At 42.8% G+C, this 18450-nt stretch overlaps 1 protein-coding gene across 1 annotated transcript in view; it reads left to right on the top strand.

Annotated features, from left to right (window-relative positions):
* Positions 1-18125, top strand: part of TRPM6 (transient receptor potential cation channel subfamily M member 6) — a 128416-nt gene extending 110291 nt beyond the window's left edge. Inside the window, exons 32-37 of the mRNA XM_081804066.1 lie at positions 1403-1689; positions 1989-2071; positions 2834-3039; positions 10039-10090; positions 14742-14848; positions 17443-18125. Coding sequence (XP_081660192.1) covers positions 1403-1689; positions 1989-2071; positions 2834-3039; positions 10039-10090; positions 14742-14848; positions 17443-17576 — 869 coding nt within the window. The 3' untranslated portion in view covers positions 17577-18125. The remainder of the gene's footprint in view (positions 1-1402; positions 1690-1988; positions 2072-2833; positions 3040-10038; positions 10091-14741; positions 14849-17442) is intronic.
* Positions 18126-18450: the final 325 nt, after the last annotated feature.

The raw sequence follows: 18450 nt of genomic DNA, 5'->3' as shown, positions 1-18450 counted from the left end.
AAGGAGCTGTGCTGTAAATCGTCTAAGTATTTAGAACTCTGAAGAGACCTTCAGTGGCATTTATCTGGGCATGAAGAATAAATATGTGAAAATTTGTTACTAAGAATTACCTAGACATGTTCTTTTCAATTCAGTGCAAGAGTGAGCAAATAGATTCCTTTCTTGGTGAACCAGTATAGTGTTAGCCAAAGAAAAGAAAGAAAGAAAAAGAAAAGCATTTGAAACAGAGGTGTAAGGAGAAAATCAAACAGAGACTGGACAGAAGTTTTGTATAGAATATGTTGCTTCTGTTATGAAGCATTAAACACTGTAGTAGGTGGAATCTAGGCTTGAATTGTTCCCTGTTCAAGAGCCTAAACGTGGAAACTGCCTAGCAGTTAAAGAGCATTTTGTGTGTAAAATCTTTTAAGTGGGATTGAGTTTGTATCTGAAGTTCTAGTTCATGTTAGCCAAATTCACATATTTAATCTTTCCAACAACCCAATGAGGTAAGCGTTATTTTCGCTTTCATTTTACTGATCAGGAAAGTGAGGCTTTAAGTAACTTGTCCAAGGGCACAAAGGAGGGAGGGAGAGGCTCTGGGGTATGACCGTGGTGCTAACTCCAATTGTGTTAAACCGTGAATTCTCAGTGGGGGTAATATCACCCCCAAGGAAGCAGAAACATCTTTTTCTGTATAAAGCAAAAATATATGTATATACTGTATGTACATGCTGTGTGTATATATACACATACAGTACATGCAGATACATATGGTATATTTTTGGTATTAAAATGTCATATAGAAGGGAGAATTAGGAGGGGCGCCTGGGTGGCTCAGTGGGTTGAGCGTCTTCCTTTGGCTCAGGTCATGATCCAGGGTCCTGGGATCGAGCCTCACGTTGGGCTCCCTGCTCAGCGGGGATCCTGTTTCTCCCTCTCCTCCCTGCTCGTGTTCTCTCTTGCTATCTCTGTCTCTCTCAAGTAAATAAACAAAATCTTTAAAAAAAAAAAAAAAAAGGGAATTAGGGAAAAAAAAGTCTAATAAGTCTTGTAAAGGGGATGATAATGAAAACACGGGGTTAAACTATCTCTTTGGAAGTATTTGTCTTTAACAAAGGAATCGTAACCCCACTACTTTGATTTTGTTTTTGTCTAGTTACAATTTATAATAAGAACAACTTAATTCTTAGATATCATTTGATGCTTAGTCCCTTTTCCCCTCTCCCGCCCGCTCCTTTACTGGACAATAACATGGCCAATGTCCAGGCCTTTATTCTGTACTTGTCTGTGTCCAGGTGAAATTCTATTCTCTTCTGATCATTTGGGAAGCTGAACTGATTCTGAGCTGTTACTTCGGACGCTGGAACATGTCACAGACACGAGATGTCCTTGAACTTCTCATCCGTACTTCTTTTTGCAGCGGGAGAAGAAGTAACTGTCTACAGGCTGGAGGAGAGTTCCCCTTTGAACCTGGATAAGAGCATGTCTTCTTGGTCCCAGCGAGGGAGAGCTGCAATGATCCAGGTGCTGTCCCGCGAGGAGATGGATGGCGGGCTCCGGAAAGCCATGAAAGTCATCAGCACCTGGTCTGAGGGTGACGTTCTCAAGCCGGGGCAGGTTTTCATCATGAAGTCCTTTCTTCCCGAGGTTGTGAAGTCATGGCACAAAATCTTCCGGGAGAGTACTGTGCTTCACCTTTGCCTCAGGGTAAGTCTGAGACCCAGAGCCCAGAGGGATAGGTCAAAGAAAGCAATTCTGGCTACATCCTGATTGGAGGCCATTTTTTTTTTTTTTTTTTTAACCCAGAGGATAGGCTTTCTGTTCTGGACGTGGTGGTATTTCCTTGTTTTTGTTTTGTAGAGTTTTGCTTTTGGAGTGGAGTGTGGTGGGAGCTGAATGAATGAGGCTAAAAACCACACTGGGGAGGCCTCTAGTGCTTCTGTGTCATTGATTAGCCTGCATATGATAACAGACCAATATTTTTATCATTGCTCCCTATTTTGTAGGAAATTCAACAACAAAGAGCTGCTCAAAAACTGATGTATACCTTCAACCAAGTGAAACCACAAACCATTCCGTACACGCCAAGGTGAGTATAGGGAGTATGGGTACCCTGGCCCTTCATTTTAAGTACAAATTTCTCTCAATTTCTTCTCAGGCCTGTTAGTCATGAGAAATGCCAGAGCCATGGGGAAGTTCCCCATGATCTTAGTTTTGGGTTCTTCCTTCTGTAGTTCTGGAGACTGGTAAGAAGAGAGTTAGAGGTCCCAGGAATATGTTGGCTTAAACACTGAACTTGTGTGAGTGGAAAAGAGAAGTTCAGGCAGAGGCCATGACTGACTTCTCAGTTATGTGAAATGGGCAGACCCTAGATGTAGTTACTAACGTCCAGGAACGTTACAGAAGAAAAACATTTCTATTGGAAGCACAGTTTTTTCTCCTGTTATCCTAGCGAAATAAGGAACTTTCTAAGAATGAACTCTTGTTACTTTGGCTTGAGTGTCTCAAGACTCTTGCATTCATTTAGCAAGATAGATCATAATTTGGTGCTGGGGATTATGGTAAAGTTTTATTGTTTCAGTTACAGGGAACTTTATAGAGCACAGCAAGAAAAGTTGAGTCCCGTACTCGTAAAGGAGTTGGAAGGTTTCCTCAAAGAGAAGGGAGGTGGGTTAAGTGTGGGGAAAACTCCCAATCCTTGCATTCTGTCCCTGCCTTAGAAAGGCAGGGCATGTGCATGGAGGCTTCATTGGGCCAGAGTTAGATGTTCTCCTCTGCTGCTGACTGGTAATATAAGTCTCACCTTTGCTGCCTTGTGGGGACTCAGTGGCCTCCTTTTCCCCCCTCCCAGGTTCCTGGAAGTTTTCTTAATCTACTGCCATTCGGCCAACCAATGGTTGACCATTGAGAAGTACATGACGGGAGAGTTCCGGAAATACAACAACAACAATGGTGATGAAATTGCCCCCAGCAACACCTTGGAGAAGCTGATGTTGGCTTTCTCTCACTGGACCTATGAGTATACCCGGGGAGAGCTGCTGGTTTTAGATTTGCAAGGTAATTGATAGCACCAGCGTGACTGATACAAGCATGAGGCACAGTTCAGGAACCATCGACCGGGGGTGGTTTGTCCATGTCGTTGTCCCCCACATCTGACCCTGGTTCTTCTTTGCCCAAAGCCATAGTTAAGGTCTTTCAGTGGAGATATTCCCCAAGAGTGTGTGCTTTTTTTTTTTTTTTCTTAATTTGATAACTGAAAGATGGTATCCGTTTTCTGAATTTATTTATTATTTGTGAAACTGTCCAAAGTGTGAGGAACCAGACAGGTGTCCCAAGAAATCTTGGGAGAACCAGGATGGGTAATATATGCAGTTGCTCTACCTGGTTTTGAAGGGAGGTGAGGCCATTTATTTCAGAGACATTGTGCAGTGATGATCATGAGCACCTACTATGTTGTTTCCCTCTTTGCGCAAGAAAAAAATATAGACAGATGATTAGCTGCCTAAAATTTAAATACATCTAAAACTTTGATCTAAATGGGGAATTAGTTTTTTTTTTTTTTAATTTATTAGAGAGAGAGAGAGCATGTATGCAGCAGGGAGGGGCAGAGAGAGAGAGAGAGAAAAAAACTCTAAGCAGATTCAGCACTGAGCATAGAGCCCCATGTGGGGTTTGATCTCAAGACTCTGAGATCAAGAGCTGAGGCAAAACCAAGAGTCGGTTTCCCAAACGACTGTGCCACCCAGGTGCCCCTAAATGGGGAATGATTTTGTACCAAATTTTCTAGTTTTATGGCTTTACCTTGAACTTATGTTCATAATAACACTTAGGCATGAATTTATACACATAGGAAAGTGTAAATTCTGGGCATCTTTCATTGTTTTGAGCTCAGTGCTTTGGCAGTCTATAGTTTAGCTTGCTCCCTTTGCTGTGTACCCTGATATGACAGTTCACAAAAGTACAAAACTCCGCCTGAGAGAGGTGACACAGTACACTCATATTTAGTGGGAGCCTTTGATCAGTGCATCTCCCCACTATCAACACCTCACATGTGACTTATAATCCTGCAGCACAAAACAGAGTATCTCTAGCAGGCTTTCCTTGCAGACACAGAACGAAATATGTATTCAGGTCAAAGTTTGGTCCTTGCGCTCACTGACTGGGGCTTTGGTTTGAAATAAGGGATTTAGTCTAGGAACTTTCACAGGAGTTATCTCATTTAATCCCACAAGTAGCACCTCAAGGTAGATATTATGGGGACTTTAGGCCCAGAAAATTTAAATAACTTGCCCAAGGTTGCACAGTTACTGAAGAGGGAGCCAGGATGTAAACTGACCATCCATGTTCTTTCCTTCTCACCGTACTGTCTTTTATTTCTTTATGAGTTTCATAGGACATAACCGTGTTATGGTTCAGATTGGGCATATTCCTTGTCCTCTCTGACTTTCCCACCTCTCCAGTCCTGGGATTCTGTACCGAAAGCCAGGCTGGGAGGCTGGGCACAGCTGAGATACATAATCCTGAGGCATTGTGAGAAATGTCCAGTAAATTCTGATTGAAATTTATGCCATGTGTTCAAGGATGTGTATAGACTTTTTAAACTACACAAAAGTCTCTGTCTTTTCAGATCTGTGCTATTCACAGAGTTGAGTTATATTTCTAACCCTCAAACACAATATTTAGGGAAGCAATATAAACAAAGTTAAAACAGTCAGCATGATTCAGCTTTTAAACCAGCAAGTACATGATCCATGTAAGCTCAGCATGCTGATGCCCACGGCGTCTGCTTTTGTAGCTCATGTTGGGGAGAGGTTGATTGTTTTCATCTGTATTCGAGTGTCTGCACTTTGAGTTTTGGGTGGAGTTGTTTAAAAAGCAAAAACAGAAACAAACAAACAAAAAACAACCAAAGAAAAACTTTAAGGAATTAATGATGACTCTTTAGTGTGTTTTGTATTCCACTTGAATAGGTTTTTGTTTAATGATGTTTATGTTTGGGGATTTTTATGTCTCTGAGTAATCCAGAGTGACATTAAACAGAACAAATGCTGCATTGATAGTCTTGGGGGGAAAATGGAATTAACTTTATTCTTTTACTGGGCAATTATGTGAATTGCAGAAATAGGCCACTCCAAAGAAACTATGTCAAAACACTGACCTTCAAAGCAGAAGAGAGTGGGCCTCATAGAATGAGCATGAAGAAATTGAGATACTTCCTGGAGAGTTCTGGCCAATTGATGAGGCCTGAATTTATGGAAGAAGATGAATCCTATGATAGTAACTATGAGCAGTTACATGACTACAACTACTAGCTAACGCTTACCAAGTACTTATTTTCTATCAGGCACTTGGGTAAAAACTCAATGCATTATGATATTTAATCCAAACTGAGTTGGAAAGGAAACATGGGGAGCATATATGTATTCTTTTTTTTTTTTTTTTTTTTTAAGATTTTATTTATTTGACAGAGAGAGAGACAGCTAGAGTAGGAACACAAGCAGCGGGAGTGGGAGAGGGAGAGCAGGCTTCCCGCCGAGGAGGGAGCCCGATGTGGGACTCGATCCCAGGACCCTGGGATCATGACCTGAGCCGAAGGCAGACGCTTAACGACTGAGCCACCCAGGCGCCCGCATATATGTATTCTTAAAATACTGTAATGGTTTTTGGTTCAGTTTTGCAATTAATCAATTAGTCTTTCCAGTCTTTGGAGAGATGATGATCTACATTATTCAGGTGGTAGGGAGTGGGGACTGAGAGGCCTGGTAGCAGCAGTTTTGGAGGAAGAGGCCTGGAGTTGCGGTGCTGGGGTCTGACTCCTGGCTCCACCGTGAATTAGCTGTGTGACCGGGGGGGCAAGCACCCAGAGTCCCACTTCCCTCATTTGTAATTGGGGAAATAATACTATGCACTTAACTCCTTGTTAATCCCTCATATTAAGGAGCTGGAATGAGGCAAGTTCTTGCCCCATAGTAAGCCCTCCGTAATGTTATTGTTGTCATTAGTATTAATCTCCATGTGGCTCTTGAACATGGCAGTGATTCTTCACCAGCTTGTTGTGCCTCCTGATTGCTTTAAGGGAAAAGAGGAATGAGAAGCACTCTGGCAGTTTTTCTTTTTCTTCTCCTTTCTGCTGTCTTCCAAGGGAGTGCGAACCATTAACCCAGGAACTGCCATACCTGTGGGCCTGGAAGCTGAACTCTAAGGAAAGGCTTGACCAATTTCTGCTCACTTGTAATTTATACTGTAGTTTTCTACTTTCTTTCCATGTAGAAATCCCACATGTGAGGGCCTGCATCATCATCATTACATGTGAAATCCAACATTTGATTCCCAGCAACGGCAATGAAAAACAATTACCCTTCAAATCATGGTGGTCTAGAGCATTCTCTCTCTCTCTCTCTCTCTCTCTCTTTTTTTTTTTTTAGAAGGAGAGACAGAGGCTGGGGGGAGGGCCAAGGGAGAAGGAGAGAGAGAATCCCAAGCAAGCTCTATGCCCAGTCCGGAGTCCTTATGGGGCTCAAGCTCACGACCCTGAGATCATGACCTGAGCCGAAATCAAGAGTCAGACGCTTAACCGACTGAGCCACCCAGGCGCCCCTAGAGCATTCTTTTTTTAAAAGCTCGTTATATTTTTCAAAGAACTTTGGAGATAGTAGATTTTTTTTATTCAACAAAGCACTTTGCAGAATAAGTCAGCATTCCCATCAACACGATCATCATGAATTCTGCTGCTACAAAGAAGGTAACTTATTTCCACAGATTTAGAGGTTCACGGATGTATCCCAGGGTGGTTGGGATCAGAACGTTTGTGTCTGAGTTTCTCACAAGGGCATGCAGCATACACCCGCACATGGCATTTACCTTACTAACGTCGGTAAACAGGTGTGATTGGGAATTTTGGATGTTGAAATGCATAGTTCTCTTCCATATTTTCTCTCTCTCTCTAGAATGTTCCTTCTGCCGTTGGAGGGCCCCAAAATATGTATTTAGTAGTTACGCTTTGAATCGTCAGATTGGGTTTAGGGATATAAAGGTTTTTGGAGACTCTACCCTCATTCTTTTAGAGAGATTTATTCATTAGGGAAATGAGATCATCAGAACATGATTTAACCAGTGGTAAGAAAATAGAATTTTATTTCAGAAGAGGTCTTGATAGAATAAAGATATTAAAGATAGCAGTTGACATTTTTTTAGCTTCGTCTGGGTCAGACACTTTGCTAAGCAGCTTGTATATAATAGTTCATTTAATCCTCAGTAAGCATATAAGATAAGGCCCATTATTATTCACACTTTCATTGAGAACACTGGGATTCAGAGAGATTAGAGAAGGTGTCCAGGTCACATAACTAGAAGGTGACGGAGACATGAGTGGGACCTTTTGACTCCTGCCTATCTAACAGGCAACAAGATTTAAAGTAAACTGGAGCTGATGTGATTTTGATCAGACTTTTTCTCCCCTATAAACTTCCTTTTCCCCAACTGATATGACCTCTTTGGGTACTATGCATATTCCCAGCTTAAATTTACAGTTTCCATAGCCACCAGCCGAAAGTTTTCATCATTGCTGGGAAGTCCAGGCTTTAAGTTAGGTCTGAGCTTAAGCATGAAAAGGATTTTTAGCCTCTGTAGTCTCTCTGCTGATGGTCCTCGTACTATCTTCCTGTCTGGTTTTCTGTTTATTTACTACATCATTAGAAAAGGGGAGTCAGTCGAGGCTGTTCCTTCTTGTGTCTGTAATGAGAAAAGTATAAAGAGCCCAGTCTCTTCCTGTGACTTTTTCTTTAAAAAGAATAAAGCCTGAGCCAATCACATTTGACACACCTCCCCTTGAGCCTTACTTTTCCTTTCCGCCATACAAAATCCGTGTACGAAGATTGTAAGCCAGAGGCTCTTAGAGAATTCAGAGGGTTTGTGAACTTTGGTGAGAAAACAAATTACACCGTTTTCACTAACCTACAACTGAAACTCATCATTTCCTTCGATTATAGGGGAGACCACAAACCACAGAGGCATTACAGTACCCATGACCGTTTGCAATAGCAGTTACTGATATTAACATCGCACATTGTGGTGCTGGCAGATACGGCAAAACACTGTTTATGTGTATCACTTGATGTTATGGTAGTTACACACTTGCACTACATTCTGTTAGTTAATGTGTTAACAAAGAAGCACATGTATCGCAGTACAACTTAAATATTTTGATGACTGTATTTCAGTATCACTGGTTTCCTTTGTCATCTTATGTATTTAAATTATGCATTTTTAAAACATTATTCTGAGAAGGGGGTCCCTTCTTTTCCCCAGACAAGCAAAGAGGGTCCTGACACAAACATGGTTGAAAACCCCTACACTAAACAGGTTATTTTTCTAAGGAAGTCAGGTTCTTGGGGGAAGGGTCTATAAACTACAAGGATTATATTTTCTTTCTTTCTTTTTTTTTTTTCTTTAAAGATTTTATTTATTTATTTGAGAGAGAGAGAATGAGAGAGAGCACATGAGAGGGGGGAGGGTCAGAGGGAGAAGCAGGCTCCCCGCCGAGCAGGGAGCCCGATGTGGGGACTCGATCCAGGGACTCCAGGATCATGACCTGAGCCGAAGGCAGTTGCTTAACCAACTGAGCCACCCAGGCGCCCCAAGGATTACATTTTCTTATGAAAGGTTTAGCATATGGTAAAACGAGCATGGCAAAAAAAAAAAAAAATTCTTTTTAAAATAGCGGTTAGAAAACATGAATATTTTTTACCGAATAGAAATACATAATAAAGCTCTACATTTCAATAAGATTGTTAAAAAAGATTTTATTTATTTATTTATTTATTTATTTGAGAGCGCAAGCACGAGCAGGGGGGAGGGGCAGAGGGAGAGGGAGCAGGGAGCCTGATGTGGGGCTCGATCCCAGGACGCTGGGATCATGACCTGAGCCGAAGGCAGATGCTTAACCTACTGAGCCACGCAGGCGCCCCTTTGATATGATTTTTAAATCATTTTCCCGCAAGGTTGCTCTCTTCCAAGCAAAGAGAACCAGTGCAGACTAGAGGCCGATCTCCGAAGGGGCTGGGGTACGCCCAAATGGTGCGTGTCCGTCCGATCAGCCTGCCTGTACACGTTAGAGCTGACGGAAAACGGCTCCTCCCCACTTGCATTTTATAACAGAGATTCACTCTGGGTGTCCATTGCTGTTTTGATTGGTGTCGGCGCTAAATTCCACTCCTGCTGTCCTTTTACGCTTGGGTGTCCGTTTTTGAAAAACTAAATGTAATGGAAGAAAAACATTCGTTCAGGAAAGTGCACACGGCAGAAGCATACCTCTCAAGGAATTTTCACAACTAAACACCTGTGTAACCAGCATCCAGATCAAGAATCTGGGTTTATAGGCTACTGTTGATAAATGCCGTATGTATATATATCTATATATCTATATATAGATATATATAGATATATATATATAGTATCTGATGGGTGTCTTTGATGGAGGAGAGGTTGTACCTGCAGAACCTCGCAGCCCCTTGTGCCTTGCTGGGCACTGGTGGACTCCACCTGCGGAGCTCATGGCCTCATGGGAGGGACACAAGCTTTGGCTCAGCGCGCATCCTCTTATCACTCATGAACTGTGCAGCCTCTGACAAAAAGCTGCTTAATCTTCTTGAACATCAGTGTACTCGTTGGCAAAACGAGGATATGAGGATGCTAATACTTTCCCTTTAGAGTTGCTGAGAATTACAGAGAATATAATTAGAATGTCTAGTATAGACAAATGGTAAATGAATGATGGATGCTACTCTCAGTAACTGTGAACACACCAATAAAGCGTTCATTTGTGGCCTCGAAGATTATTACAGCATAGCAGAGGGGGTTGCGGGAGACAGTGAATTTACTAAAATTTTCAAGCACACCTGGGTAATTTTTATGGTACGTTGAATTTACATAATGTCGAATTTACTACAGGGTGAATGTAAGTTTAAAGAAAGAAATTAAGAATTGGTTATTATTTTCTCGAATTTCTGAGGAGATGAAATCCCCATTTGCTAAAAGCATTTCATTTTTTCTTTGGAGGTGTTGGAGAAAATTTGACTGATCCATCTGTTATAAAACCTGAAGACAAACAGTAAGTTGATTTATGATGTTATCATTTAGGAAATTGCATTTAACACATTGTATATGTTTTTTTTTAAGATTTTATTTATTTATTTGACAGAGAGAGACAGAGGAGAACACAAGCAGGGGGAGTGGGAGAGGGAGAAGCAGGCTTCTTGCCGAGCAGGGAGCCCAATGGGGGGCTCGATCCCAGGACCCTGGGATCATGAACTGAGCCGAAGGCAGACACTTAAGGACTGAGCCACCCAGGCGCCCCTGGATATGGTTTTTAAAAAAATTTAAACATTTATATTTCTTGCCTAGATCCCAGGAAGATTTTGAGATAGCTTATATTTACATATAAGCTGGATATCTGTATTGGATGTCATATTATATATCTATATCCAATACAATAAGATTTTTTTAAAATGCATAGATTAGGAAATGGGGGCAAAAAGACCATATGGAAATAAAATAAGATGAAATTTGGAGTTAATACACGTAAATGGAAAGTATAAAGACCAATGCAGTAACTCAGATTCTGTTGCAAATTTAACTCTGAGTTTTCTGGTGGCCCAAGCAAACGGGAAAGATGGGTAAGCTCAGCTTCTGTAGGCTTTGACAGGAAAACAATCAATGTCAAAGGAGGAGCCCAGCTTCCCTTGTTGTCCTCCCAATGGAGTCACTGCGTCTTATCATGGGCAGGGTCTTCCATCACGTGCCTATAAAACAAAAGGCCTAAAGTGTGCCAGTCAGTAACAGCAAACCTACACGAGGCCAGAACAACGGGGATTACGTATGAAGCATCAGATCACCTGACTTAATTCAGGGATGCAGTTTAAATTATATAGAAGAATGAGTCGTCTGCCTGTCCTTTGAATTCCCATGGGCATTTGATCCCATACGGAGGCTTTTGGGAAAACTTGGCAGCAGAAGGTCTGAGGTTGTATTCTTCTGTTGAAGGTGGAGGGCAAAGTAGTGGTGGGGCCGATTAAGGACTGACCAATATGGCAGACGACAGTGGTTCTCAAACATAAGCCAGGGAGCTTGTTAAACCACAGATTGCTATGTTCGTGATTCAGTGGGTTTGGGGTGAGGTCAAATAAGGTAACAAGCTCCCAGATGATTCTGATGCTGCTGGTCTGGAGACCACACTTTGAGAACTGCTAGCATATGGTATTTTTACTTCTCAGTTGTCCTACGTGTGTGCACTTGGCCCCTGGGTTGTAGAAAAAAAAAAAATATATATATATATAAGAAATTACATATGTGGGCAATGTTCATATAATAACATCTGAAATTTTTACTTCTCACCCACAGCACTCATATTGTAAACATTCATGCTTTAATGCTCTTCTTTTCCTCAATGATTTACTCTAAATATCTTCTCATCTGTAGACATCTATGCAGAGAGGTCCATCTAAAAGTATATTAGCTATCTCTTTAGACTAGGTGAGTTAGAGAAGGTAAAGGTGACCCATAATGCCCCTATGCATCCAACTTCTATGGTATTTGAGCATGGACTTCATGTTGTAACCCTTAGGGTACAGATAAAGGCTTTATTATTTTTTTTTTATTTTAGCGGAGCTAAAGTGTTTTTAGCTAAGGATATTATTTCTTCAATAGCCCTGTGTGCCCAAGGGTTTGTAGTAGGAAACTTGTACTATAAGTACTTCCTTCACAATTTTGCAGTGAAAAATGTTTTGCATATAGAATGAACCAAGTTTATGTATACTATGTCATCTATTACATTTTGACCTTGGTATGTATCATTTAATATGACCTGAATATTTCCAACTTTTAGAATTCTAAGATTACATTTTCACACATGACAGTGGAGTATTTAATTGCATTCTGTAGCCCAGTGGGTCTCAATTTCCATTAAGGTCACCTAGGAAACTAAAAAAAGAAAAAGAAAAAGAAACAAACGCTTCTGAGAATGAAGTATCCAATCAGAACTTCTGAGGATGGGGCCCTGATGTTTGTATTTTTGGAGAAGTTCCCCCATGTGATTCTGCTGGGCAACCAAGGATGGGAACCTCTTGCCTTAGGGCAAACTTTACTGTTTATGACTTGAAGATAGGAACTTTGGAGACTGATAGGATGGCATCACTGGAGCCTGCCTGGTTTTGTGGGGTCACCTAATTTGGGGTGCTGTTGGTTTTCCTGGTGAAGATAACTTTTCATTGGATGAACCTTTGCTACCCAAAGCACGGGCCACAGACCTGTCACAGCAGCATCACCTGGGAGACTGTCCGCCATGCAAACTCTCAAGACCCTCCCTAGACCTACTGAATCAGAATCTGAACTGTGACAAGATCCGCAGGTGATCTGGTGTCAACGGAAGTTTGCAAAGTGCCCGTTTAAGCAAGTGCTTTCCCGTATTTGCTTTACCCTTCACAACCACACTGGGAGTAGGCCTCTTCCATCCCCGTGCCCAAAGGAGAAAACTGAATCTCAGTGGAGATGGTTAACTTGCCTACGAGGACAAAGGGTCACCAAAAGGGAAGAAACCTCTACCAAAGGAGAAGAGTTTTTTGGGGTACAGATTCTGATATTATCTGTGGTGCCTGTTGTCCCCCATCCTTCCCCACACTTGTGCATGTGAAGACACGGTCATCCGGCTTCTCCCCCGAACCCTGTCTGGCCGCGCACTGCGCTTCCTCAGGTCACTGGGCCTCGGTGGAGGTGGCCTCAGTGACGGGCAGTCTGGGGTGGTTTTCCACTTACTGCCTTGCTGGATGGGGGCCTGTGGCAAGTACAAAATGATGGTGATGGTGATTGCATGTTCCTTAGGATATCTGTGTATGCTTGGCACTAATTGGCGTTCCCTCCCTCGTGGAACCAAGCTACCACTGCTTTTCCTGTGCTGTGGAAAATCTGGAAAACAGCTTGTTGTTGTTGTTGTTGCTTTTCACTTGGCTATCTGAGACTGCAAGTCTGTAGCGTGCCATAGGACTGTAGATGCAACAGATCCCAGTGAAAGTTTCCATGACCCCCTCCCCCTCTCCCCTGCACTGGGAGTGGTCACGCCCCTCATATAGACATTGTAGAGAAACTTTGATTCTTTTGTGTTAACCTTTGCAGAGCTCACAGGGAAATCATTTAGCTTACAGCTTTTATCTGAGAATCAGGGGTACATCTCTAAGTTGGGGGTGATTTCCTGCTTTCCAGGGAGGGAAGAAATGGCAGGTGGAATACAGGAGTGAAGTAATCCAACGGGGTCACGCTAGAGAGAATATAAAAAGAATGCTTCCATTTGAATGACTGAAACAACACCTTATTTTTCACTCAGTTGGCATCAGAAGAGTTCTGGTACTAAATAGCGAGTGGTTCTACTTTTTTTTTTTTTTTTTTTTTGCCACATTCGGTTTCATCTTATTGAAGAGGTTCCTTAGCAGATGCACTGCAAAAGAGGAGTAGTTACCAAGAGGCAGCTTATGCAGCCGGGTAGATCCCAGCAGAGCCGCACTTTGTAAGGGCGATTGAGTGACCAGGAAAGTTAATCCTGGGTGTCTGTTTATGCTGTCCTCCCAAGAGATTTCCTCCACCTACTCGGCCTCGGAGCAACGAGGCAATCCGAGAGCAAACTGACATCAGCCCTCATTCCGAGCTTGGCACATCTTCAGAGCGGTACAGTTGCTCTGCCAAAAGGAAGTGGAAATTGAGATAAATGTTTCAATACTCAGATGGAAAAAAAAAGTCCATTTTTACACCACGTCCCTTTTGAAAAACCACATTCCTTAGAAGCGAAGTTTATTGTTTCCTTTTGTGATAGTTTGCTTTTCTTTTTTCTTAAGTCGTGGTTTTTAAGGGTGGTAATTGAGTTCAGATTTTAGAATGGGCTGTTTCCACTCTGCATGTCATTAAACTATTAGCTTTCATAAAGTTTCTCTGGAAGTGTTTCTGGTATACTCTGTTCCATGGTGTGTAGAGTGTCCACCCGAGGAGACCGTTGTGCGTGATCTGATCACGGATGAACATCCTCGAATCCGCTAGGGAATCTGTCGTGTTGTGGAGTATTCAAAATGTGCCGAAGATATGCTGGTTCTGTTTATAATCTTGTCACTTACACTTAGCATATGTAGTTTACTTCCACAGTCACTGTCTCCTAGTGGTCTTGTCTTTCCACAAAGAAGGAGCAGTTTGCAGGATAAAAACCAACTGTTGAAAGAGCTGTGAGTACTAGAAGTAGGGTTGTGACAGGCACTTTCTGAGGACATCATTTATTCTCTGCAAAGTATTTGGGTTTGAAACAAGGTATATGAACCTTTTCAGAAGGTGTGTTCCGACAGCAAGTTTCTTTTACGTCTTCCCTCACCTTTCGGGGACGAGAGTAGAAAGAACATTTGGTGATGAATGTCATTCTCTCACCCCATATGCAGTGAAAAGGGTCTCACTGTATTTTGTTTTACTGTGGCACATAGAAAATTCACTCTTCTATCAGATTAGCGTTGAAATGAGTTTCACAGCAGGTCTTGGAGTTGGGTACAAAGATTGAAGTGCATTTGAATTTTAAATTTGCAAACCTAACATTGTTGCTTCCCCAAACTGCTCTGTTCTTTGTTGGCTCCTTCAGATTTACTGGGTTACTATGGGATACTGTTCGGTATCTCAGAGAATCCCAGTTGAGCTCCTTTTCCTTCGCTGTGATCTCATTGATATTCTGATATTTCCTCTAGATCAAGAGGAATGGTGTTTGGACCAGCCAATTTAGGGGAAGATGCAATTAGAAACTTCATTGCAAAACATCGTTGCAACTCCTGCTGCCGGAAGCTCAAACTCCCGGGTATGCCCCCACACAATTCTGTTTCTCTCTAAGTAAATCTCTCCTAGAACAACATCCATTGTAACCTGGGATAGAGTCGAAAATCTCAATCACATTTTTATCTCATTCACAGTCGAGGCCTGACTTTCTGACTGCAAATTTTTCAAGTCTCTGAGGGGATTAAAAGGACGGGGATTTACTTCAGGTTCTGCCAAAATGTGATAAAACAACATTGGGCCCAATACTTGTCACAGTCTCTCCAAGGGGAAAGGTTTACCGACTTCACTGGGGTAAAATTGAACTGAGGCAGGTCTCCCCCACCCCTCCCACTCTGAGTCCTATGTGGTGTCCACAGGATTTCAATTCTTACTTACTCATTGGACACTTGGGACCGTGGAGTCTCTAGGGAGACGACAGCCATCAGTTAAAGTCATGCTTTTCACTACAGAAGCCTGCCACATTAAACATACATTGCAATGTGTATTTAAAAAAAAAAATCTGATTTGACAACATCGCACACTTTCTCCGAAACTGATATAGTCACTGCGGACAAATGTTCTTAGCACAAGAGCAAGCAGCTAGAGGTCTGTGTCCCCCATACTGGCAGTCCCAGTTCTGTTGAATTCTTTTATTCCAGAAGGGATGCTTCATGTCTGTCCCTGCTCGTTCACTATTTTTCTTAGGTCATACCAAACTTGTCCTTAGACTGGAATCTCACGTGTTTTAAGCTGAGTAGCCCTTCCTGCCTTAGAATAAAGGATCATGCCCCGGATCAGAAATTAGTGAAAGATCAGCATCCATGGTAACTTGGTCTGGAGTAGGTGTAAATGTACAACAGAGAAGGACAATTTCTAATCCTGTTGGAGGTAGAGGTAGGAGGTTGAGAAGCTCTTGTGAGCATAGCATAGCCAAAGACGGGGATGGGGAGCAGGCTTCTAGTTCCAGTGGGAGTTAGCCCATCAGCCAGGAGTGGCAGAGGGGGTGCGGGTGGGGGTGGGGGGATCAGACTGGAGCAGCAGAGGGGGGGACTATCCCTCTCGTCTTGCAGCGTCTCAGAACTCTGTCTCACAGATACGTGGCCGACTTGGGCAGAGAGATCAGTCCACAGCACACTGGCCACGCTGCCCAATGGCGTCCTCTCTGGAAGACACAGGGACTGTATCTGATCAGCCGGGAGAACAGGAGACGGGAGGTGTAACTCACTGCTTCCATCCTTGAGCCCAAGTTAGCTCTTCTGCATGATGAAGGTTGAGATCTTTTATTTATTTATTTATTTTTAACCCATGATGGTGGGTTTTGAGTAACTCAGTATCCTCCATTTGTAGGCTTGATTTTTGTTTCCAACACTTTAATTAACACATTTAAGTGGAAATAAGGAATATCCTCACTTATTCAGACATTTGGTAATATGAATATTAAAAAAAGCTTAGGAAAACAACTGCAGGTGATTTTTCTTTGCTCTTGATTATGCTTTATCTCTCTTTTTTACTTTTTTATTTTTATTTATTATTTTTTAAAAATTTTATTTATTTATTTGACAGAGAGAGACACAGCAAGAGAGGGAACACAGGCAGGGGGAGTGGGAGAGGGGGAAGCAGGCTTCCCGATGAGCAGGGAGCCCGATGTGGGACTCGATCCCAGGACCCTGGGATCATGACCTGAGCCGAAGGCAGACGCCTAACCGACTGAGCCACCCAGGTGTCCCCTCCCTTTCTTTTTTTAAAGGAAAGGTGGTTTAGAAGAGTGTATAAGAGCATGGAATCCAGAGCCAGATAGATTGAGCTCATGTCCCAGTAACGCTTTTTACTAGCTATGTGACCTTCAGCCTTGATTTTTCTTACCCATAAACTGAGTATAATAGCATGTAGCTCATAAAATTGATGTGAGGAGTGAAGCAACCTATGGATATGTTCAATAAATGTTGGTTATCAGTGAACTGTAATATGTATTAGTTTTATATCCAGATAACCCCCTTATAACATTAAAAAGTAATATAAGGAATACATATTCAAGGTTAACAAGCTTAATCAATACAGCACTAAATGATAAACATAAAAAGCCCACCCTCCTCCATCAGCTTCTCCCCAAAGGTTATACCCCCATCAGGGTTCTCGTTGGATAATTTCCTTTTCAAATGGAAGAAGGAGGCTTTAGGGGGGCATAGGATCCGGGAACTGGATGAAACCTTCCTCGGCACTACTCCAAACCTGAGGGACAACTTTGTTGCAGAACACTGACCCCTGAAATCTCGTATCCACCTTTTTGGCTGAATTCCCTGATCCTGTGCATCATCCAGCAATGAAAACGCCCTGTTTCCAGGTTGGCCTCACTTACCTCCAGCCGAGTGTGCATTATAGGGCACTGCATATGGGAATCCAGCCGTCAAACCTTCCCCCAACCCTGCCCCAACAGCCGCACTGGGGAGTTAGAGTGACACGAGGACTCTGGGGCAGGGGTTAGTCTGGACACGGTGGAGGGTTCAAGTTTCATGTATCTGCCACCTGAGGAAGCAGGGTCCTTTCTGAGCACTTGGCCAGACCTAACATTCAATTTATCTGTGTGAACTCTACCTTCTTGAGGATCCCCTATAACCGTCCTCCTTGTTTTCCTTGCAGATTTAAAAAGAAATGACTATTCTCCTGGAAGGATAAATTCCACTTTGGGACTTGATAGCAAAATAGAACCAGCTGAGGGGCGTCCAGCAAGAGAAAGGGGTCGTAATTCTCCAGAAGACCTCACCCGCCTGTAAAAAAGGAAGGAGAAGCCAGAGGGCGCCAACTCTTCCCCTCCTTTCCGGGAACTCTGGTAACAGAGATTGATTGGAGTACCATAGGTGACAGCAGAGCCTCTGTCAGGATGGCCTGACCGTGCGCCCTCCCTGAGACACGCCTCTGAGCCTCGCGTCTCGCCTTGCCGAAGGACCTCACTGGTGTTGGATGAACGGGTTCTCCCAGATACCGACCTGTGTGTGTTTGTCCTCCCGTAGTTGGGGAGGAAGACACTCAGACGAGCCAGCTGGGAATACTGCTCCCTCATACCTCATTGCTTTAGCTGGTTGCTTAGAACCCTTGGAGCAGGATGGTGGGCACTGAAGAACCAGGGACATTAATTTAATTTATGTTCTCACTGTGTGCACTGACTCGAGCCCCCACTGCTGTTCATTACCTCACCCACGTATTGTGTTTATGTATGTACGTGTGTATGAATAAGGCATTTGACTTCCTCCTTCCCCAAGGTGCAGGGCTTTGAATAGCAACAACAAGGAAAACAACGGAATGGGGTGTCTTTGCACAGATTGGAGCACCCTCCTGCCTGGTCTCACCAGTGAAAAAGTTAGTATCCTGGTGAAATCTAGATGGATTTGAGGTTTTGTCAGCGAACCACATGATGCCTGGACATTTCAGTTTTCTCCGAAAGAAAGGAAAAGGGAAATCTAAAGCAAATGCTCCTGCATCCTTTTTAAATTCTTTTTCTTAAAGGGGACCAAGGGATAATGTGGAACTAGGAGTTGCCACGAAATATTTTCCCCTCCCTTAAGCTCAGGGGTACCATCAGTTAGAGTTGACTAAGCCAACCTCTAAAACAGGACTCCCTTTTCCAAAGCTGTGTATATAATATTACAG

The sequence above is a fragment of the Leptonychotes weddellii genome, chromosome 14 (assembly GCF_054177405.1).
Source record: "Leptonychotes weddellii isolate Sample4059 chromosome 14, ASM5417740v2, whole genome shotgun sequence".
NCBI classification, from domain to species: Eukaryota; Metazoa; Chordata; class Mammalia; order Carnivora; family Phocidae; genus Leptonychotes; species Leptonychotes weddellii.
Note: the sequence above shows the minus strand (reverse complement) of the source record. Positions and strands in the feature narration are given on the sequence as shown.